General features: G+C 38.0%; 1 protein-coding gene across 1 annotated transcript in view; it reads left to right on the forward strand.

Moving 5' to 3' along the window:
* SLC27A6 (solute carrier family 27 member 6) overlaps window positions 1–24,569 on the forward strand; it is a 68,580-nt gene that overhangs the window by 13,008 nt on the left and 31,003 nt on the right. Inside the window, exons 3-4 of the mRNA XM_047731616.1 lie at window positions 17,532–17,690; window positions 18,956–19,080. Coding sequence (XP_047587572.1) covers window positions 17,532–17,690; window positions 18,956–19,080 — 284 coding nt within the window. The remainder of the gene's footprint in view (window positions 1–17,531; window positions 17,691–18,955; window positions 19,081–24,569) is intronic.

A 24,569-nucleotide genomic window follows, 5' to 3' on the forward strand; every position in this document is an offset into this window, starting at 1 on the left:
AGCATACATTCAGTCTGACTTTGGACTTTGAAAGAGACAGTGAAATTTCAGAAATGCTTTGAAAACTTTCAACCGAAGGTACTTAACCAATTTATCTGTATGGCTGTTTTCTTGTGAAAAATAGAAAGTGATTGGTCTTCCAAACATTCTTTACCACTTCCCCCATCCCAAGGCCCAAAGAGAACAGGCTGGGGTGGAGGGTGGTGGTGCCTGGGGACTCAGTTAGTTGACATTGAGCTCTTGATTCTGGCCCAGGCCATGATCACAAGGTCATGAGTTTGAGCCCCTCATCAGGCTCTGCACTGAGCATGGAGCCTGCTTAAGATTCTCTCTCCCTCTACCCCACCCACATCCCGCTAGCTTGCACATACTCTCTCTCTCTATCAAAAAAAAAAAAAAGAGAGAGAGATAGAGACAATAAGCCAGAGCCACTAGTAACAGCTTTCATTTTCCAAGATTGAAACCAGATTGTTCTATGCATTTATATAACAGGCTGAAAGCAAAAGCACTACTGATTTTTACTTTATTTTATATTTATGTTAAAGTTATATAGCTCAGAGATAAATTCTAATACTTTTAGAAATTTTAGAGAGAAGTACACTTATAACTTCCTTCCCCATTTCTCCTTCTCCAAACCAACTACAGTCAATATTTTTAGATCTTTATTTTTAGAATCACTTCCATTTCTTTGCATAAAAGGGGTATCTTACTGGATACTTAGTAGATGCTTACTGAAGAGTATCTACTGAGTTTCCATGATGGAAATGATTTGTTTTCTTTGACCAACCACTCTCTCTCTCCATTCATTTCTTTTTTTTTTTTTTTTTAAAGATTTTATTTATTTATTTGACAGAGAGAGATCACAAGTAGATGGAGAGGCAGGCAGAGAGAGAGAGAGGGAAGCAGGATCTCCGCCAAGCAGAGAACCCGATGCGGGACTCGATCCCAGGACCCTGAGATCATGACCTGAGCCGAAGGCAGCGGCTTAACCCACTGAGCCACCCAGGCGCCCTCTCCATTCATTTCTTTTTCTCTGGTGGAGACACATTCTTTCCCTAATGTCACACTAATATTGTGTTCTTATGAATTTTGACTGGATTGGTATCAGTTATCATAACTTAGTAAACACTGTTAGGCCTTCCATGTAAAATCACCCGCAACCTGGGATTGACCATTATTTTTATTTGTTTCCTTGCTTCCTTAATTTTCTTTACACTTTTTGCTGGTTCCTACTTTCCTCTTTTTCACCTTTGATATTGATAAGATAGTCTGTATGTTGTCAAGCCTTTGTTCTGGGCCACCTTTTGCCTGGAGCTTCTCTGTGATTTCAGTCTCAAGCCCTCATTCTCTGGCTGTCCTGTCTTTTTTCACCTTTGTCCTGGGAATTCTCTTCAGTTCTTTTCTTTTTCTTGATCCCCTAATTTCTAGATTCTAAATTAGTTTCCTCAGTTTACTTTTCATTTTTTTTAAAAGATTTTTATTGATTTATTTGACAGAGATCACAAGTAGGCAGAGAGACAGGCAGAGAAAGAGGGGGAAGCAGGCTCCCCGCTGAGCAGAGAGCCCCATGTGGGGCTCAATCCCAGGACCCTGAGATCATGACCTGAGCAAAAGGCAGAGGCTTTAACCCACTGAGCCACCCAGGTGCCCCAGTTTACTTTTTATCTTATCACTGCACTGATTTCAGTAGCTGCCTCCTCTAAAGAATATTTAAGAGGGGAGCTCTTGGGTGGCTCAGTCGGTTGAGCATCGGAATGTTGGTTTTGGCTCAGGTCATGATCTTAGGGTCAGGAGATCAAACCCCATGGCAGGCTCCATGCTTAGGGGGGCTCTGCTGGAGATTCTCCCTCTCTCCTTCTGCCCCTCCCCATGCTTGCATCAGGCAGTCTCTCATTCTTGCTCTTTCTCTCTCTGTTTCTTTAAAATAAATAAATCTTTTTTAAAAAGAAGAGTATTTAGGAGGTAAAATCTCTAAGTCCTCCCATCTGGAAATACCTTTATCCTTGTTTGTGTAGCATTCTAGGTTAAACACAATTTTTATCCCTGGCTGTAAGGACATCCCACTGTCTTCTGACTTCCACACAGTGAGACATTGTTTTCTTTCTGATTTCTTACCCTTTACATGCTAGCTGGTGTTATTTTTCTCTTTCTTTGGGGGGAATTTTTTCTTCTGGGAGTCTTCAGTAGTCTCTAATCTAATGATGACTTGTACTGGGACTAGTCTTATTTATCCATTTTATTGGGAAATTTGTAGGCCTTTTCAGTCTGGAAATTCATATCTTGCAATTCAAGATACTTGGAAATTGAAAAAAGTTCTACATCCCCTTCTTTTTCCTTCTTTATTGTTGTTCTTTCTATACAGTCCCTCCTATTGTATTTGTTTGTTTGTTCATTCTTTTGTCTTTGAAACTCAAACTTTTTAAAGATTGGCCCTCCTGGACTGAGTTATTAATTTTCTAATCTTTTCTATCCCATTTTCCTTCCTTATTTTTCATCTACTTTCTGAGTGATTTATCTTTTAAACCTCTGTTCTCTGAAAATGCCTCTTTGTGTAGCAGGCTATTTTTGTATTATTGATTATTTGTTATGTTGTATCTCTCAGAATATTAGTGATAATTTTTTTAAAAATATCTCTTCACCTTGTCTCTTTTTTTGCCAACAACCTCTTATCTTTTGGTTTATTTTGGTCTCTATCCTTTATCCTAGAGGATTTCCTTCAATAACGGGTGACCTTTGGCTGCCAGTTCATATTTAAAGTGCAGACACTGAAACACACACAAAACCCCCCAAAACAGATCCTGGCTAGAAGCTGTGTGTGCATGAGTAGGATTTGTGGACTGATTGATTTCATCATCCAGGACATTTTCTTGGGGTACTCATGACTGCCAGAGTCTTTCGGTTTTGACTTGCAAATGGTTCAGATTCCTCAGACAAGAAGCTCAAAGGGTAAAGTGAGTCAAATGTAGAAGGGGGCTGGAGGTATAAGCAGACTTTCTCTCATTCCCCTTGTTTGCTCAGTATTTCTTCTTCCTCATGTTTCCTGAGGCTCATCTTTTCCAGAGAATAAATCTCATAACTTATACCAGTATGGCAGAAGCAATCTGGGCTATAATTTGTTCTGTTTTCTGAATTTTAGAACAACTACCAAAAGCATTTATTGACATTCTTCCAAAATTATTTTGTGAATGAGCTTACACAGGGAAAGTGAACATAATAATACAAAGAGGAAAAAAAGAAGTACAGGCCATCCAAAAAAAAAAAAAAAGAAGAGTGATACAAATGTCATCTTCTTATAGCTTAAAGTCCTAAGCAACCTGGGGTCCTCTTATGGAGAGCAAAACAGAGCCGTGTACAGAATTGGTCACACAGTGGATGCCTTGATTTTTTAAAATAATGCTATCGAAGAGTGTAACAAAACCATGATGCAGCCTCATTAAACATTTAATTGACATTTTTTTTTTATGAAAAGAATCTCTAATACAGACTGGTGTTTTGCAACTTAAAACCTTGACCTGAATTGATTGTAACAGTAGTAAATATAATCATTTATATTAGTATGCCATTTAATGTCAGAAAAGTCAATGGATTCTCATACAGCAAAGTCTTCTGATGTTGATAATGAAGAGGGTGTTGGTGTATGTTAGGAAGTGATGTAGAAAGTGAGGCTTTGAAAAAGTGAGCTATGGAGGGAGAGAGTTCTCTTGTGAGGCCTTTCAGCAGGCTCTAAGAAAGCCCTTGGGCTAATAGTGAACATTTCCTAGACATTCTTACTAATGCTAAGCCCTGTTTACTCAAGATCACCAAAATATTATGTTCCTACATCTGAACAAACATAGAGTGTGTCTGAGCAAGAAAAAGATTGACATCAGTTTTGATGGCATTCCTGTCTCTTTGACCTAGAAGGTTTTCTTGATGAACAAGGGGTGAGCATTATATAGATACCCTTTTCTATAACCTTGACCTCATTGTTTCTTAAATAGAACTTCCATAAAGCTCCTTGTTTGTAGTTCCATATTTATCATCCATTCTATAGGGTACCTGTTCATCAAATTTCTAAGCCTTTCTAGGGCTCCATGGTGGGGGAAATCAGCTTTCTTCAAGGCTCCTTTCAGGTGTCAGCTTCTTGGGTCTGTGTCAGTCATCACGGCTGTCCATCTGCTTTTCTGAAATTTTATTGATTTCATCCATAAATCCATTCTTTTTGCATTGAGGGTCTAAGTATGTGTACTTTCTGCCAAATTCTAATTCTGTTATTATTCACTGGTCTTAGTTCGGTACCCTCAAGAATATCTAGGAAAACTGTTTAAGCCTGGACAGAGCAGCCATGGGTTCAACTATTCCTAGAAGGAGAGGGAGGAGGAAAACTAGCTCACTACCCGCTAAGCTTTTCCTGGAAGCCAGGTGCTATTACCATCTCAATCTTTCTTTCCTTCATCTCTCCTTTTCCTTAACCTTATGGAATTTTTCATTTTTCCAAAATTGTCCCAGAATTCCCCAAATTACTTATTCCTGCCTCTGGATTAGATTTCTCTTGACATCATCTCTTCCTCCTTCACCCTCCTAATCCCCAACTCACTGGACATACCTTCCTCCTACCTTTATGCCTGGACCTCCTCCTGGACCTATGAGGATTTCCAATGCCAAGGATTTGTAGAAGGTTAGAGGAGCAGAGGACTTCAGAGCATTTCTCAAAGTGTGTTCTATGATACGTCCCTTCACATGTTTAAAGAAGTGAAATAAACATTAAAAAGGGGTGGGATGCCTGGGTTGCTTAGTCGGTGGAGCATCTGACTTGATACCACATCTTGATCTCAGCGTTGTGAGTTAAAGCCCTCACTGGGTGTGGAGTATACCTAAAAAAAAAGAAAAGAAAAATGAAATAAGATAAAGTAAAATCATATGTGTGTGTGTGTGTGTGTATAATAAAATTATGTATATATATGGCTTTATGACCATGTAAGTTTGAGAGACACCATTAACAAAAATACCAAAGTTTTTGTATTGCTGGACTCTGCAAGGGCTTTAAAATGTTAATGTGCTTTCTAACTCTTCAAAGGGGGATGCTAAAATGCATTTTTAACAAACTTTATTCTCCTTTTTCTTCTTTCCAACTTTAATCTCCATCAACCTTTGATCACTTTAATTTCTTGGACAATCTCATATCTGTTGTCTCTTTTATCAAAAAAAATCTAGGGGGTGGGGTACCTGAGTGGTTCAGTTGGTTAAGCAACCGACTCTTGATTTCAGCTCGGGCAGATCATGATCTCAGGGTCCTGAGCTTGAGCTCTGTGTCTGGCTCCATGCTGGTGTGAAGCTTATTTAAGATTCTCTCTCTCCTTGTCCCTCTGCACCCTGCCCCCAAATCTAACTGAGTACTTTGGATGGTTTATAATAAATTAAAGAGTTCATTATCACTTAAAGCTAACCAAATTAGGAAAGGAAACATCATTAATTAGTTTACTAAAGTGCTTTGAAGGAGTGACATAAACATACAGATGGAAAACAACTAAAGTATCCTTTTTTTTTTTTTTTTTTTGGTCACACCGTAATTGAAAAATTATTTTAAAGTTGGGTTTCCATGAGATCAGAAACAGCATGGGAAGTAAGGAATATAGTGACTCAAGAACCATGGGTGGGAACTTCTTAGAAGCAGAAAACACATAAAAACTTGATCCTCTGGATTAAGAAGAGAAAGGCATTAAATTATCAAGACCGAGAATGGAGATAGGCTCACCCAAAATCTTTATACGTGGCTATGATGAGAAAATTTGAACAGATTCCCTGTGCGTGTGGATGACTAGAAACTTCCATGTTGTGAGATGCCAACCTGTCAGGAAGAGCCAGAGAGACTTCTTTTGAAAAAAATTAATAAATTTTAGCTAGGATAAAGGCAAGATAATGCCAGCCTTTGCATATGAAGTCAATTGTCTTCCAGTTTAGTAGAAATGCAACACAAAGCTGGTCAGAAAATGTCAGGGCAGGTACAACAACAAGGTGGATTTGAGGTTCACCTGGGTTAGTGTCTAGGAGACACTAAAACATGTGGTTCATAGTTCTAGGTGCTGCTGTGACCAAAAACCCTATGAGGGACACCTGGGTGGCTTAGTGGGTTAAAGCCTCACCCTTCAGCTCAAGTTGTGGTCCCAGGGTCCTGGAATCGAGTCCTGGAAGAGAGTCCCGGCTCTCTGCTCGGCAGGGAGCCTGCTTCCTCCTCTCTCTGCCTGCCTCTCTGCCTACTTGTGATCTCCGTCTGTCAAATGAATAAATAAAATCTTTAAAAAAAAAAAAAAAGAACTTCTTAAAAAAAAAACTATGAAAATTTTGGCTCTTATCAGTGAATATGTTAAATCAGAGATAATGATATCCTACTACTAGTAAGATGGTGCCCCCATTGACTGAGCCACGTGTAAGTAATTTTGATTACTACAAACTGCTGAATAGAGGATGAAACCGGAGAAGGCCTACCAGAGCAAAATTGGAGTTTAGTTTGTATGGAACAGGTAGAGCTCATTGTCTGAGTGAGATATATGTTGGGACATAGAAAGACCAGTGTGAGTCAAATCTCAGTTGGAAGATCAAGCATCATTTCAAGCATCGTTCACAGTCCATCCATGCTGTCACAAATGGGAAGATATCTAAAAAAGAAAAACAAAAACAAATGGGAGGGTATCTTCCTTTTGAATGGCTGGAAAATATTCCACTGTGTATATGTATGTATCTTTTTCATCCATTGATGGACTTGTTCCCATATCTTGGCTATTGTGAATAATGCTATAATAAACATGGGGGTGCAGATGTCTTGTTGAAATCTCATTTTCATTTCCTTTAGGTATATATATATAGAAGTAGAATAGGATCATATGGTAAATTTATTTTTAATTTTTTGAAAACCTCCATATTGTTTTCTATAGTGGTTAGATCAATTTACATTCCTACCAGCAATATATAAATATTCTGTTTTTATTGCATCCTTGCCAGCACCTGTTCTCTCTTGTCTTCTTGATGGTAGCCATTTTAATAAGTGTGAGGTGTTATCTCATTGTGGTTTCAATTTGCATTTCCCTTGTAATTAGTGATATTGAACATCATTTCATGTGTCTGTTGGCCATTTTGATGTGCAGTTCAGAGAAATGTCTATTTAATTCTCCTGCCCTGTTTTTAATTGGATTTTCTTCTGTTACTGTGTTGACTTACTTCTTTATAGGTTTCTTCTGTTACTGTGTTGACTTACTTCTTTATAGGTTTTGAATGCTAACCTCTTATCTGATATATAGTTTGAAGAAATTTTCTCCCATTCATAGGTTGTCTTTTTATTTGGCGGTTTCTTTTGCTGTGCAGAAGCCTTTGAGTTTGATGTAATCCCATTTGTTAAATTTTCTTTTATCACGTATGATTTTCGTATTGTATTCAAAAATATTGCCAAGACCAGTATCAGTGACCTTCTTCCATATGTTTTCTTTTATGAGTTTAATTGTATTAGGTATTATGTCTAGGTCTTTGATCCATGTCATGTTATTTTTTTTGTGGTGTGAAATAGAGGTCCAATTTCATGGTTCTATATATATTTCTTCAGCATTCCCAGCACCATTTGTTGAAGATATTTTCTGCAGCAGGTATTCTTGGCCCCTTTGTCAAATATTAGTTGACCATATATGCCAGGGTTTAATTATGGGCTCTCCATTATGTTTTATTAGTAAATGTGTCTATTTTTTTGTGAGTATCATACTGTTTTTATTACGATGCCTTTGTAGTATAGTTTGAAATTCAGAAGCCTGATACCTCTGCCTTTGTTCTTTTTTTCTCAGGATTACTTTGGCTCTTTGGGGTGTTTTGTGGTTCCACCAAATTTTGGGGATTGTTTCCTATATTTCTGTGAAGAATTCCTTTGGTATTTTGATGGTGATTGCATTGAATCTGTAGATAGTTTTGGGAGGTATGGTCATTCTAATAATACTGATTCTTCCAGCACATGAACGTGGGATGTCTTTCTTTTTATGTTTTCTTCATGTCTTTTAGCAAAGTTTTGTAGTTTTCATTGCATGTATGTTTCATTTCCTTGAGTAAATTTATTCCTAAGGATTTTATTATATTTGATACTATTGTGAATGGGATGGTTTTCTTTCTTTTTTTTCTAATTGATCCATCATTAGTATAAAGGAATACAGTTGATTTCTCTACATTGATTTTGTGTCTTAACACTTCACTGCAATTGTTAACTCCCATAGTCTTTTGATTAATTATTTGGGATTTTCTATTAACTCATATCACCAGCAAATAAAGACAATTTTACTTCTTTCTTTCCTATTTGAGATAAATTTTATTTCTTTGTCTTGCCTAATTGCTCTAGCTAGGACTTCCAGTAATGTGTTGAATAGGAGTGGTGAGAGTGGACGTCCTGGCCTTGTTCCTCATCTTAGAAGAAATGTTTCAGTTTCTCTCCATTGAATATAATGTTAACTGTGGGTCTGTCATACATGATCTTTATTTTGTTGAGGTATATTCCACCAATACACAGTTTGTTAAAGATTTTTATCATAAGACGATATTGTATAGTCAGATGCTTTTTTTCTATGTCTGTTGAAATGATCATCTGATTTATCTCTTTCCTTTATTGATGTGTGATGTATTACATATATTGATTCACATATGTTGAACCATCCTTGCATCCCAGGGATAAATCCCCCTTGGTCGTGGTGTATTATGATTTTAATATGTTCTAGAATTTGGTTTGCTAATATGTCATTGAGAATTTTTACATCTGTTTTCATTATGGATATTGGTTTATATATTTGTTCTTGTATTTTTATCTGGTTTTAGTATCAAAGTAATGCTGACTTTGTAGAATGAGTTTGAAAGTGTTTCTTCCTCATCAATATTTTAGAAGAGCTTGAGGAAGATTGGTGTCAATTCTTCAGTTGTTTGGTAGAATTCTCCAGTGAAGTATCTTATCTGGTCCCAGAGATTTCAGTTTTGGGAGTTGGTGTTTTTTCTTTTTGTATTTTAATTCAATCTTTTTACTCATTATTGGTTTTCTATTTATTCCTCATTGAGTCTTGGTACATTGTGTGCTTCTAGCAACATATCCATTTCTTCTAGGTTGTATAATTTGTTGCCATATAATTCTTCACTTTAGTTCTCATGATTGTTTTTATTTTTTAGCATCAGTTATAATGTCTTCTCTTTCATTTCTGATTTTATTTATTCGAGCCTTCTCTCTTCAGTTAGTTTAGCTGAAAGTTTGCCAATTTTGTTGATCTTTTTAGAGAAACAAGCTTTTAGTTTTGTTGATCCTTTCTCTTTTTTATCTGGTCTGTATTTCATAATTTCTGCTCTGATCCTTATTATTTCCTTCTTCTGCTAACTTTGAGCTTAACTTTTTCTTCTTTTTCTATTTCCTTAAGGTGCAAAGTTAGGTTGTTTGAGATCTTTCTAACTTCTTAATGTAGGCATTTGTAGCTATAAACTTTCCTCTCACAACTGCTGTTGCTGTATTACACAATATTTGGGATGTTGTGTTTTCAGTTTCTTTTGTTTTGACATAATTTTTAATTTCCCTTTTGATTTCTTCTTTGACCAAATGGCTGCTTAGAAGTGTGTTATTTAGCTTCCATAATTTGTAGATCGATCTTACCTTCCTCTTCTTGCTGATTTCCAGTATTATACCATTGTGTTCAGAGAAGATAGTTGATATGATTTCAGTCTTCCTAAACTTGCTAAGATCTGTTTTGTGACTTACGGCATGATCTACCCTGGAGATTTTTCCATGTGCATTTGAGAAGAATGTGTAATCTGCTGCTGTTGGATGAACTGTCCTGTACATGTGTATTAGGTCCATTTTTTCTAAAATGTTAAATTCCAGTGTTTCCTTATTGATTTTCTTACTGAATGATCTACCTATTGTTGATGGTGGGGTACTGAGGTTCCCTACAAGAGCTTATCAGCTTTGTTACTAAGGTCAAGTGCGAAGTACCCTACAATTATTGTACTGTCATGTATTTCTTAAGATCTGTTATTAATTGCTTAATACAAGTAACACCTATTAAATACATTGTTAAATTGCTTAATATATTTAACATCTGTGCTCAGGTGTTAAGAACATTATCTATTTATGATCACTGTATTTTCTTCAGGTACTGACCCCTTATCATTTTATAATGACCTTCTTTCTCTTACTTACCCATTTGGCTTGAAGTCTATTTTGAGAGATAAATGGCTATGCCTGCCTTCTTTTCATTTCCATTTGTTTGGAAATCAACTTGTATCCTTTCATTAGGAACTTATTAGTGTCTTCAGAGCTAAAATGATTCCCCTGTAGGCAGCATATAATTGGGCCTTTTAAATTTTAAATCCATGCAGCCACTCTGTGGTTTTTGACTGGTGAGTACAAACCATTTACATTATTGATAATGCAAGGATTTACTGGTGTCATTTATCTTTTACCTTTTGGTTATTTTGTGTCTCTTTTGTTTCTTTTTCTTTTTCTTTTTCCTTTTTTTTTTTAATTTTATTTTTTATAAACATATATTTTTATCCCCAGGGGTACAGGTCTGTGAATCGCCAGGTTTACACACTTCACAGCACTCACCATAGCACATACCCTCCCCAATGTCCATAACCCCACCCCCCCAACCCCCCTCCCCCCATCAACCCTCAGTTTGTTTTGTGAGATTAAGAGTCACTTATGGTTTGTCCCCCTCCCAATCCCATCTTGTTTCATTTACTCTTCTCCTATCCCCTTAACCCCCCATGTTGCATCTCCTCTCCCTCATATCAGAGAGATCATATGATAGTTGTCTATCTCCGATTGACTTATTTCGCTAAGCATGATACCCTCTAGTTCCATCCATGTCGTTGCAAATGACAAGATTTCATTTCTTTTGATGGCTGCATAGTATTCCATTGTGTATATATACCAACTCTTCTTTATCCATTCGTCTGATGATGGACATCTAGGTTCTTTCCATAGTTTGGCTATTGTAGACATTGCTGCTATAAACATTCGGGTGCATGTGCCCCTTCGGATCACTACGTTTGTATCTTTAGGGTAAATACCCAGCAGTGCAATTGCTGGGTCATAGGGTAGTTCTATTTTCAACATTTTGAGGAACCTCCATGCTGTTTTCCAGAATGGTTGCACCAGCTTGCATTCCCACCAACAGTGTAGGAGGGTTCCCCTTTCTCCGCATCCTCACCAGCATCTGTCATTTCCTGACTTGTTAATTTTAGCCATTCTGACTGGTGTGAGGTGATATCTCATTGTGGTTTTGATTTGTATTTCCCTGATGCCGAGTGATATGGAGCACTTTTTCATGTGTCTGTTGGCCATCTGGATGTCTTCTTTGCAGAAATGTCTGTTCATGTCTTCTGCCCATTTCTTGATTGGATTATTTATTCTTTGGGTGTTGAGTTTGCTAAGTTCTTTATAGATTTTGGACACTGTGGGAGGCCACGGTAAGGCTTGAGACGAGAACCAAACCAGGCCCTGACTTGTGCCTCCTTTAAAGGCTGAACAGCTGAACAAAAAGCTTGGGTCGATAAAGTCGAGTAGCACTGAGAAAGGGTCTGTGCTATGTGTTGTGCACTCACCTACATGACTTCCCACACATTTGCTTGTCAGATAGAAAAGATCTGGCCGGGGTCAGAAATTCTTGGCTGGTCCTTGCTGTCCTTGCATGGGCTATAGACTACACCACTGTAAGACTGTGCTGTGCTTACATAAACTATGTCTTGAGTAGCCTTGAAGTCAGTACATTTGGCGCTAGAGGGTCTGCTACTGGTGCTTGGGAAACAGATAATAGGAAAGCTTGAAGGATTTTCTGTGCATGTTGCAAACTCTTTAGTAATCAGCTAAAAAAGGATACTTTCTTATGATTGTTTCTGTTAGCTATATAATGACTTGCTGCCTTGAATAAAATTGGCACTATTGGACATCCTCCTTTGTGCTCCTCCTGCCCCCATCTCTTTGTCTCTTAATTTCTTTTCACCATCCTCTTACCCTCACGTTCCTGGTCGATTTTTCGTGCTGGACGTGACAGGACACTAGCCCTTTATCTGATATGTCGTTTGCAAATATCTTCTCCCACTCTGTCAATTGTCTTTTGGTTTTGTTCACTGTTTCCTTTGCTGTGCAAAAGCTTTTGATCTTGATAAAATCCCAATAGTTCATTTTTGCCCTTGCTTCCCTTGCCTTTGGCGATGTTCCTAGGAAGATGTTGCTGCAGCTAAGGTCGAAGAGGTTATTGCCTGTGTTCTCCTCAAGGATTTTGATGGATTCCTTTCTCACATTGAGGTCCTTCATCCATTTTGAGTCTATTTTCGTGTGTGGTGTAAGGAAATGATCCAATTTCATTTTTCTGCATGTGGCTGTCCAATTTTCCCAACACCATTTATTGAAGAGGCTGTCTTTTTTCCATTGGACGTTCTTTCCTGCTTTGTCGAAGATGAGTTGACCATAGAGTTGAGGGTCTATTTCTGGGCTCTCTATTCTGTTCCATTGATCTATGTGTCTGTTTTTGTGCCAGTACCATGCTGTCTTGATGATGACAGCTTTGTAATAGAGCTTGAAGTCCGGAATTGTGATGCCACCAACTTTGGCTTTCTTTTTTAATATTCCTTTGGCTATTCGAGGTCTTTTCTGGTTCCATATAAATTTTAGGATTGTTTGTTCCATTTCTTTGAAAAAAAAATGGATGGTACTTTGGTAGGAATTGCATTAAATGTGTAGATTGCTTTAGGTAGCATAGACATTTTCACAATATTTATTCTTCCAATCCAGGAGCATGGAACATTTTTCCATTTCTTTGGTTCTTCCTCAATTTCTTTCATGAGTTACTTTATAGTTTTCTGTGTATAGATTCTTAGTCTCTTTGGTTAGGTTTATTCCTAGGTATCTTATAGTATTGGGTGCAGTTGTAAATGGGATTGACTCCTTAATTTCTCTTTCTTCTGTCTTGTTGTTGGTGTAGAGAAATGCAACTGATTTCTGTGCATTAATTTTATATCCTGAAACTTTACTGAATTCCTGTACAAGTTCTAGCAGTTTTGGAGTGGAGTCTTTTGGGTTTTCCACATAGAGTATCATATCATCTGCGAAGAGTGATAGTTTGACTTCTTCTTTGCCAATTTGGATGCCTTTAATTTCCTTTTGTTGTCTGATTGCTGAGGCTAGGACTTCTAGTACTATGTTGAATAGCAGTGGTGATGTGATAATGGACATCCCTGCCGTGTTCCTGACCTTAGCGGAAAAGCTTTCAGTTTTTCTCCATTGAGAATGATATTTGCGGTGGGTTTTTCATAGATGGCTTTGATAATATTGAGGTATGTGCCGTCTATCCCTATACTTTGAAGAGTTTTGATCAGAAAGGGATGCTGTACTTTGTCAAATGCTTTTTCAGTATCTATTGAGAGTATCATATGGTTCTTGTTCTTTCTTTTATTAATGTGTTGTATCACATTGATTGATTTGTGGATGTTGAACCAACCTTGCAGCCCTGGAATAAATCCCACTTGGTCGTGGTGAATAATCCTTTTAATGTACTGTTGAATCCTATTGGCTAGTATTTTGGCGAGAATTTTTGCATCTGTGTTCATCAAGGATATTGGTCTGTAGTTCTCTTTTTTGATGGGATCCTTGTTATAGTTAAGAGTTTATTATACTATTCTATAAAAGAGTTACAGTATTCCAATTCCGACTGCTTATCAACTTAATCAGAATTCTGTGTACTTTTGCCCTTTTGTTTCAGTTCAAAGAGCTCTTTTCAACATTTTATGTAAGTCAGGTCTCATGGTGGTGAACTCCCTCAATTTTTGTTTGTTTGGGAAAGCCTTTATTTCTGCTTCATATCTGAAGTATAACTTTGCCAGCCAGATTATTCATGACTGGCAGTTTTTATCTTCCAATATTCTGAATATGTCATTCCATTCTCTCCTTCCCTGTAGAGTTTCTGCTGAAAAATTTGCTGATAGTGTAATGGGGGTGCCATTGCAGGGTACTGTCTTTTTTCCCTTGGCTTCCTTTAAAAGTCTTTCATTATCAGGGCGCCTGGGTGGCTCAGTGGGTTAAGCCGCTGCCTTCGGCTCAGGTCATGATCTCAGCGTCCTGGGATCGAGTCCCGCATCGGGTTCTCTGCTCGGTGGAGATCCTGCTTCCCTCTCTCTCTCTCTGCCTGCGTCTCCATCTACTTGTGATCTCTCTCTGTCAAATAAATAAATAAAATCTTTAAAAAAAAAAGTCTTTCATTATCATCGATTTTTGACACTTTTAATATAATGTGTCTTAGGAAAAGTGTTTGTGCATTCAAATAGTAAGGTGTGCTATTAGCTTCATGGACTTGTATATTCCTTCCCCAGGTAAAGGACGTTCTCAGCTATTATTTCTTTAAATAGTCACTCTCGGGGTGCCTGGATGGCTCAGTGGGTTAAAGCCTCTGCTTTCGGTTCGGTCATGATCCCAGGGTCCTGGGATCGAGCCCCTCATCGGGCTGTCTGCTCAGTGGGGAGCCTGCTTCCTCCTCTCTCTCTCTGCCTGCCTCTCTGCCTGCTTGTGATCTCTGTCTGTCAAATAAATAAATAAAATCTTTAAAATAAATAAATAAATAGTCCTTCTGCCCTCTTCTCCCTCTCATCTTTCTTGGCTACCCATTATTCTTATATGGGCTTTTCTCATAGAATCAGATAATTCTCATAGGTTTTTCTTCACTTGTTAAAAATCTTAGTTTTCTCTCCTCATATACTTGAATCACTTCTGTATTTCTCTGTTCCATCTTACTCTTTCTGTCTTCCATATATTCTGGTCTATTTCCACTGCTTGCCTAATACATTTTTTCATAACATTTCTTGAGTTCTTCAGTTTGAGAATTTGTTTGGTTCTTTTTCACAATTTCAGTCTCTTTGGTAAAGTACTCCTGCTCATTAATTGTAGCTCTGAGATCATCATATTGTCTTTCTGAGTTTTCTTGTAGCTCATTGAATATCTTCATAATAACTATTTTAAATTCTGTTATCAGTTAGATTGCAGTATTCCATATCTTTGGTTTGGTTCATGGAAAAATTGTCATTTTCTGTTATACTCTGTTACCGTGATTTTTCATGATGTTTGATGAAAAGTGCCTCTGCCACCATATTTGAAGCAGGAAATACCTTTCTTATTTAGGCAAGGTTTTTTGTTTTTGTTTTTAAGATTTTATTTATTTATCAGAGAGAGAGAGAAAGTAAGAGTACAAGCAAGGGGAACAGCAGGCAGAGGGAGAAGAAGACTCCTCCCCAAGGATGGAGCGTGATGAGGGACTAGATCCCAGATCTGTGATCATGACCGTGGCCAAGGCAGATGCTTAACCAACTGAACCAACCAGGCATCCCGGTTTTGGGGGGTTATTTTTTAAAAGATTTTATTTTTAAGTAATCTCTACACCCAGTCTGAGACTCTTAGTCCCAACCTGAAGATTCAGTCTCAGGCTCCACTAGCTAAGCCAGCCAGGTGCCCCCAGGCAAGGTTTTGTTACTTTGATACCAACAGTTGAACACATTGGTAGTTCGGAGCCCTCCTTTTGTTTTCCAGAAGGTGGCGCTATAGCACCAATTCTTGATTTCTCTAGCGATGCTCAAAACACACACAAAAAGGCCAAGCGGTGGTTGAGGTGGGAGGGCTAAGTATGTACTTAGCACTTGGGCTTTGGGAGTGCCTCTGCCTTGGTAGGGCGAATCATCAAGTGCAAGTGGAGGGGGAGGTCCCAGAGGTCTATGGTTGGTTCTCTTGAGTCCTGGGGTAGATAGTATGAGTCACTTTCCTTCACCTCTCTTTGTCTGCCTATTTCACTTCCCCTTCCCTCCCCGTAGTCACTGTGGTCTCTTCTCAGAGAGAGCAATTGGTCCTAGACGCAGCAGCCCACAGGGCCAGGCAAATTCACCACTCACCCACTCACTGCCTTCACCCTTGACCTTTTCTGCCAGAAAGGTCATGGCTCTAGCACCACCTCCCCTAATCTGCCACCTCCTCTGGGGTCCAGTTCACCCACATTCACATCCATGGGTGGATGGATCTCTGGGGTGTCTTTGTATGTTGTACAGAGGCACTTTTGGAAAGGAGGTAGTTATACAGGTCCCATTAGTTGTATATCAGAAGGGAGAGAAAAAAAGGAATGACTCATACAGCCTTGCAGCCAACATCACTGTGGGAGTATATTTTGCTGTAGGACTCTAAGACAAGCTGAAAATAACAAGGAAGTACTTCAATTTAGGAAATACATTGTGAAATTTGGGTCTCATTTTCTAGAATTGGGAAATAGAATCCAGTCAGGTGCAGCAGTAAGTGTGCAGAGCCACTGACATTAGTAACCCACCCTTGGCAAATGGTAAGTGGGACTGTTCCAGTATGGGGGTAGAGAGAAAGGCCACACTTAGGGCTGCTGGTTCACTTTTTTTTTTTTTTTTTTAAGAATTTATTTATTTATGTAACAGAGAGAGCACAAGCAGGCAGAGAGAGAGGAGGAAGCAGGCTCCCTGCTGAGCAGAGAGCCCGATGTGGGGCTCAATCCCAGGACTCTGAGATCATGACCTGAGCCGAAGGCAGCGGCTTAACCCACTGAGCCACCCAGGAGCCCCTGGTCCTCACTTTTGATCCTGCCACTTGCTTATTCCTGTGCCTTCTCTGACATTGGTCTCTGATTGCCTGTCTGTAACAATGGATGATACTCCTTCTCACCATTGCATGTTGTGAAGCAAAGTAACTTTATCAGTAAGGTAGATTTGGTATGGGGTCCTCTGCCTGAGGACATTCCACAGATACTAGAACTCTTTGAACTGACAAAGAGAATAGAACTAAAATACCATTTAATCTAACAAATGAATTCAAGAGAGGATACTTACCATCATGAAAACAAGTTGTGTGTTGTGTATACAAGGAGATATAGGTTGAAACACGAAATTGGTGATATTCAATCACAGATAAGGCACTTTCATATTATATCATGTATTAACTGGATGGATTTATTGTGCTGATGTTATACTACAAAAGACTATAACAATATGGAAAATTAAAAACAGTATGTAAAATGTTTTATACACTAATTATAACTATATATTTTTATAAGACTCCCATGGTACATAGAAGAAGACTAGAAAGAAAAAAGCAGATGATTTATGTTTGGATCATGAATGTGTAGGACTATTTCAACATCATTTAACATGGAATTTGATATGAAACATGACAGAATTACTGGTTCTTGAGATAGAATCTTAAAATTTTTCACTAGAAAATATCTACTTTAAGTATAATTTAGATTAATGTCATGAGTTGCCTCATTTTGGGTGTACATTTTCAGATTTGGGGCATTTTTGTCATTCTTAAAACAGATATGACTCTTCTTTGAAGCTTATGGTATCACAAACTATATAATTTTAATTTTAATCTTTTGGGTAGATCCAACATTCTAGAAATAATGACAGCAGCAGCTCACATTTGCTTGGTCCCTACAAAGCACTTGTAATATGTAAACTTGCTTTCTATTATATATATCTCTTTTCTTTTTTTCCAGGTCTACCAAAAGCAGCTGTAATCAGTCAGCTGCAGTCTTTAAAGGGTTCTGCTGGCTTGTGGGGTTTTGGTTCTACTGCTAATGACATCATTTATATAACTCTTCCTCTGTATCATAGTTCAGGATCTCTTGTGGGAATTGGTGGATGTGTTGAGTTGGGTAAGTTTTCATTTTCTGTTTGATGAGTATTCAAAATGCTTATTAACTTGTGTTCATTAAATTTTGAAACTCTGTCAGAGAATTCAGAGTAACTGTGGGCTTATTATATAGTTACAACATAATTTTTATTAAAAGGACCCAATTTTGTGATATACTCAGTCTATTCCTGAACTGAAGAGAGCAATGCCTTGGACATTTGGCTGTGTGGTTGGAGCTGGCTGTTGACCAGTCTTCCTTCTCTATGTGGTCACTCATCCTTTGATGATCTACTCCCCACCTCCTTAAATGGTGGAAGGAGGCTTCCAAGAGGGTGAATGTAGAAACTGTGTAGCTCTTAAGGCTTAACCTCAGAAATCACATTGATCATTTCACCTGCATATTGTTGATCAGAGCAGGTAACAAACCAGTCTAGAGTCAAGATATGAAGGGTAAGGAAACAGATCCTACCCCTTGAAATAGAGAGGTGGAAAATCCACATTGCATAGCAGGAATTGTTGAGGCTACCTTTGCAAACAAGGTACCCCAGGCACCCAGTAAGTCTGTTGGTAGCTCATGACTCAGTAGATTCTATTCATAAACATGCTGAGATTATTTGTCTGGCCACTAAATAATATATAATGGAGACCATTCGCTACTACCTGTATATGTCTGAAATATAAAAAAGTAATTTTATGGATATGTAAAACATGACCAAAATAAACAAAGGCAAGAGTCAAGACATTAGCATTTTCCTTGGAACATATTCATATGACTTACATTGTTGTGAAATTTAGGTTGTTACATTTAGGTTCTGTAGTCATCGATGAACTTGACTGGTGCTATCTTACCAATTCTTTCTTACCAACTCTCAACATCAAGAAATATTGAGGCAGCTTTAAGGTTTTAAAAATAAGTGTACATATTCAAAAACAAAGTAAGTGAATATTCTTGGTCTCTGTGAAGAAGACTGACCATTATCTATAGTCATGCTCTAATACTTTCAACTCCCGTCCTTATTTTGACCTTATTTTTCATCCCCTGTATTTCAAAAAGAAAAAAAAAATACATTTGCAGTCAAAATGTAGAATTATAACATGTATTTTTTAAGTTTATTGGATTGTAAGATTAATGGTTTCAAATGAGCTTGATTAAATGGCCACTGATGGATTACAAAAGCCTTGAAATTGAATGTACATGTTCTAGATGAGGCAACATCATTTCTGTTTTATGTCACTTCTGCCCTTGAATATTTTCCCCCAGTGCCTATTCTTTGCCTTTTCTCATAGGAGCTACTTGTGTGTTGAAGAAGAAATTCTCAGCAAGTCAATTTTGGAATGACTGCAGAAAGTATAATGTGACTGTGTTTCTATATATTGGAGAACTTTGTCGCTATCTTTGCAAACAACCTAAGGTAAGAGGAATCATTTTCAGAAAGGAAAAATAATTTCAGAAAGAAAAAAGTATGGAGAGAAAAATAATTTGTGTGTGTGTGTGTGTGTGTGTACACAAAGGTGGAGACCTTCCAGAACATAGTTTGACTGACTTACAGAGATGCAAGTCAGAGGAAATAAAAGGAGAGCTCTGCGTGATTGTACTGAAGTGCTTTACATTATGACAGGATAGGAGAGACTTGCAATCCAGTCCACTTTATGTTGAGACTGATTAAAATTTCTGCATATGTAGCACACATCCGATTATGAAATTAAATGCCTGCTCTGTACACAGAAAGTGGTTACTGCAAGGCTGAATTAGATCATCTTTCAAAATGCTGTTCTCTAAAAAACAAAACAAAACTAATGATATTGACTATACTTGTTTGTTATTTCTTTTCTTTTGAATAAGTGATTACATTAGTCTGTTTGGTTTTGATTTAAGTTAAAAAGAAATTTTGCATTCATGTGTTCTTGTCTCCCCACCTGAAACTGTCATTCCCCCAAACAACTGATAAATTGGCCCTTTCTGAAAATGGACAAGCAGAGAGAGTTGCAAGAGCCTAGGGTTAGTCTTTATTCATTTGTTTGCGTTTTTGCCTTCAGAAATTCTTTTCCTGGTCTTGTTTGTGTTTTGAGATGCTTATGTTTTACCTGATTTCTTAAAACATTCTTGAGGCTACAAAGAAGTGACCTTCTGTCATCAAATCCACACCACCCCATGAATAATGGTGATTGGGAATGCCTCCCTGTGAGGGGCAGGCAGCAGAAGCTGATGGCCTGTCTTTGGCCTTTGATAAACCCCCTTCCTCATTCCTCATGCATCACCTTTGCCATCATCATGCCAGCCTAAGGCATGGATGGTGGACTGGGATGTCTTCTCTGTCTTCTCTGGCTAAAATATGGACATATAATTCTTCCTTTACCCTCAGCACAGCTGAGACTAGGCTGAAAGCATTTAAATTAGACTGTGTTGAAGAGATGGGATTACACAGGGAAGGAAAACACAAGAAGAATATGAAACTGGATAGTTTTATTTACAAAATGCTTTTATTCACTTTAAGCTTGACTTTTACCAGGTAGAGATCTCCTCTAGCTCCTGACCCACACTCCCTTTGTGCCCAGAAGCCATCCTTGTTCTTTTCTCAGTCAGGAGTGCTTCAAATAGCTATATATTCCCTAGATCCATCTCTAAGACAGGGAGTCCCAGAGAAATGTTTTAAACTTTTTGGCCTTCATTTTCTTTAGGGAGACTAGGCCCATGTCAAAGTTGTGGTCTTATCTTAAGAGTCCTAATGGAATAATTAATTATAATTCCACAACCTGGTATATTTTCTAGTTCTCATTGTGTTTTTTGGTGATGTGATGTCTGGATGAGGATAATTTGGGGAATTAATGTTCCTCCATGGAGATAGAAGCCTCCTTCAGTAAAGGACAAATTGGGCACCACATAATGAACTTCTTCACAGACTTTCTAACTACACCCCTAACCATTCCTTTTTCTCCTCATCCTTCAATAGCAACATTAGCTTTTGCAGAGTTATTTGCTCAGTAAGTATGTACTGAACAGTGGAACACATGCATTTTTTTTTTAATTTTTTATTTGACTGAGAGAGAGCACGAGTAGACAGAGAGGCAGGCAGAGAGAGAGAGGGAAGCAGGCTCCCTGCTGAGCAGAGAGCCCAATGTGGGGCTCAATCCCAGGACCCTGGGATCATGACCTGAGCCGAAGGCAGAGGCTTAACCCACTGAGCCACTCAGGTGCCCCGCATTTTTTTTTCCTAATGTTTTACTCTGTTAAATGATGCTGCAATTAGTGTCTTTATGCAATGTAGCCAGTAGAAGGGCTCAGAAGTGAAGGCAGTCAAAGGACATGGGTATTTTGGCGATTTTTAGGGCATATTTCCAAATTACAGTTCAAAGTGGTTAACGTGATTTAGAATCTCAATGATGTTGTGAGAGTATACTTATTGTGTGTATGGTCTCTTTATCAGGACTGCGTGATATTAAAAATAGTGGTTTCCCAGTTATGCTTCATGGAGAACTAGAACCCCCTTCAGAGTTCCTCAAAAGTCACTGAAGGATAGTGAATAGGGAAAAATAGGGCAATCTTCACAGTCTTTCAAATATGTTGGATGAAACCCAGTTTGCTAGGGCTTCTTCTTTTTTTTTTTTTTTTCTTTTTAAAGATTTTTATTTATTTGAGAGAGTAAGAATGAGAGAGAGAGAAAGCATGAGAAGGAAGAAGGTCAGAGGGAGAAGCAGACTCCCTGCTGGGCAGGCAACCCAATGCAGGACTAGATACCAGGACTCCAGTATCATGACCTGACCGGAAAGCAGATGCTTAACCAAATGAGCCACCCAGGCATCCCTAGGGCTTCTTAATAATATTTTGTTTGAACAAGGAATGTCTTGGGTTTTTTTTTCTTTCTTTCTTTTTTTTTTTTCATTTTTGGTAATGGGGGAACACTTAATTTCATTTATGACTTTATGGATAGAAACAAATATATTTTTAACTTCTTTGTTCAGATTACTAGCAAGGTTGAATAATTAGAAAATTATCAGTAGTTCTCTTTAAAATGTCTTTTCTGAGTCTTTTACTCATTTATGCCTGTACACATAATATTTTATTTGTTTGAGCCATCATTTCCTATAGTAAAGATATTTATTAATAGTTTGTCATGTTCACTACAAATCTTTTTTCAAAGCGTTTTTGTTAGAATTTTTTTTATAAAAAGAACATTTTCACCTCTCTGAATTGGGAATGAATTAATTTGGGGGAAATGCTATAGCCACAGAGAATTTGAGAGAACTGAGAATTGAAAGTAGAATACCTGATTTTTCTTTTAGTTAATGAAATATTTTCATTCTTAAGTAAAGTTCTTTGAAGAAAAGATAGTGTTTTTGACATAATCTGTCAGCATTTGCCTGAAGACAAGTGGAGGAGGAGAGAGGGGAAGTAAAAAATAGCTCTGCTCAAAGGAAAAAGTGATCATTTTTTTTGAGCAGCGATTCATTGTATTACTTAATCCCTTTTGTTGATTTCACACAGAACAAGAACAAGCAGTTCTTGGCATTAAAGATTAGGGAAAGAAGAAAGCCATTCTGGTAAGACATCTGACCCCTTCAAGGAGGTCTTGTTTTTTTTTTGGTCCAATATTTATTGCTTTCAGTGAACTCCTACAGGCAGGGGCCACATCTGCTCGGTGGCACATCAGGGGCTCCAGGCAAAGCCAAGAGTGAGTGGGTAACCAGGTCCACACCTTCAGAGAATTAGAAGTGGATGTGTCCTACACCCTGGTTTGAGGCACCATAGACATTTGTTTAATATAAATCCTTAACTAAAAAAAAAAAAAAAGCAAACCACATATTCTCTAAATACATCCAGATTTGTTCTCCATCCAAGGATAAGTAATATATTCCAAAGGAGGTTTACCTGCAGGCAGAATTCATGGTCTGAGTGCTTAAAACAGAATTCCTGATTGCTCTTAGTTAATGACATCATATTTTAAGTCTTAACTGAGGTTCTTGGAAGAAAAGATAGCGTTTGGAAACGATCTTTAAGCAATGACCTGAGGCAAATTAAGGAGGAAGGATGGAAATAAATAGAGCTTTGCCCAAAGCTGTATGTGGTTGTACATAGTTGAATAAAAACACCCTAGAGTTGGCCTTCCCTGGCTGGAAGCTTTTATCCACCCCCCACCCCCGAAACCAACCCTGTCTTTTTTCTCTTTTTCAAAAGTCCAGTTACAAAAGTTCCTTTGGCATAAACATTGGATGTGCCTCAAACTTCTGGCAGCAGCACTACCCTTTTTTAAAAAGCCACGGTACTGACTCTTCTTAGTCACGGAGGAGTGGAGTAATTATTCTCTTCCCTGAAGAATAGGAAAACAGCTCTCCCCACGTTTCAGTCTTTCATGTCTTCTGCATTACTGAAGCAGCATCATACACTCTCTGGATTGGGTTCTTTGTTTTCTTAGCATTAGTGCTGCATTTCATATTAGTTGGTGAGGAATATGGTGGCATGCTATACATCAGTGATCCTCTGTGGGATTCCTGCACACTTCATCTTCTTTGAATACACTCTGCCTGAAACTGCCAAGAGTTAGCAATATCTGGGGATAGAATCTTACCTGTCACTCATTCGGTCATTCGAGTAATATTGCAGGTTTTGGTATACAGGGGCACATAAGACAAGCCATCTTTTCTCATGGTACTCATGCTCTAGTTTGGGAAGGGAGAACATATAGCAGCCGATACATGAAGGAAAGTGACAATGGCAAGTGTTTTGAAGAAACAAAGAGGGTGAGGAGGAGGAGGTAGTGGGTGGTGAGGGTGTGGCATTACTAATTAGGTTGAGGGGTCAGGGAGGGCTTCTCTGAAATGGTGACCAATGAGCCAAGGAATTGGTATGGCAAGTGTGATCCAACCATGAAAAAGCTGGGGGATTACAGTCACAACAGAACAAAATGAAAATGAAGAAGCCCACGGAGAACACAGACTGAATATTTAGAGAAGGAAAGGGTGGCTAGGCCACTCACAGACCAGATCTTGTAGGGCTCAATATGTACCATGGAGGAGAAATTTGGATATCATTTCCAATAGAGCATTTGGGGAAAGATGAAGGCAAACTGAAAAAAAGAAACTATACTGATTTGGAATCTATTTGAAGGAAGGATAACAGGACTTTTAACTAACAGGGTTAGATTTTCAAGACTAACTTACAGGGTTAGGCGGTGAAGTAATAGAATCAGTGATGAGTCTCAGGTTTTTGGTTGAAATGGGTAAACTGTGAGCCATTGTCAGGTAAGGTAAACTGAGATTTAAAGAATTAAAATTAAATTTCTTTTGGACTTGTTAAGTTTAGTATGTTCATTAGGCATTCAGGTAAAGAAGTGGAATTAGTAGTTGGATGTAGGAATCTGGAGCCCAAAGCCTACAGAGGGCAGGATATAATTAACCAGGCAAAGATTTATGTATATAACATTTGTTTTTCAAGTTAATATTATCATTTAGGCAATATAGTTTGTATCAATGTAAAACACCTATGTTTTGACATTCTGAAGGTGTATCCTATACTTTCTAGTATATGTATTTTGGCATATGTTTTTTAGTGAATATATCTTCTGTAAGTTACATCCTTTTTCTCTCTTCTATTTTCTTAAAAGCCAGGAAATTCACTAGGAACTAGATAGTATCCTTAAGATTCTGGATACCTTCATTAAAGTGTGTTAAAACTTTGACAAAATGGATTACAGTTGACTTCCATTATGAAAAGGGAGATATTTTACAGGACCCGGATAGCTGATAAATATTTATTAAATGTTGGTCATTAAAAGCCATACTAATTTTTTTACCAGCAATGTTTAGACAGTCATGCAGGGCACCCATAAGTGTTTGCTGGGCTTTCTTTAGGGTAACAAGTTGTTACCCTAAATGTTAAATGGTTAATGTTATGTTGTTAAATGAC

The sequence above is a fragment of the Lutra lutra genome, chromosome 5 (assembly GCF_902655055.1).
Source record: "Lutra lutra chromosome 5, mLutLut1.2, whole genome shotgun sequence".
Lineage (NCBI taxonomy): Eukaryota > Metazoa > Chordata > Mammalia > Carnivora > Mustelidae > Lutra > Lutra lutra.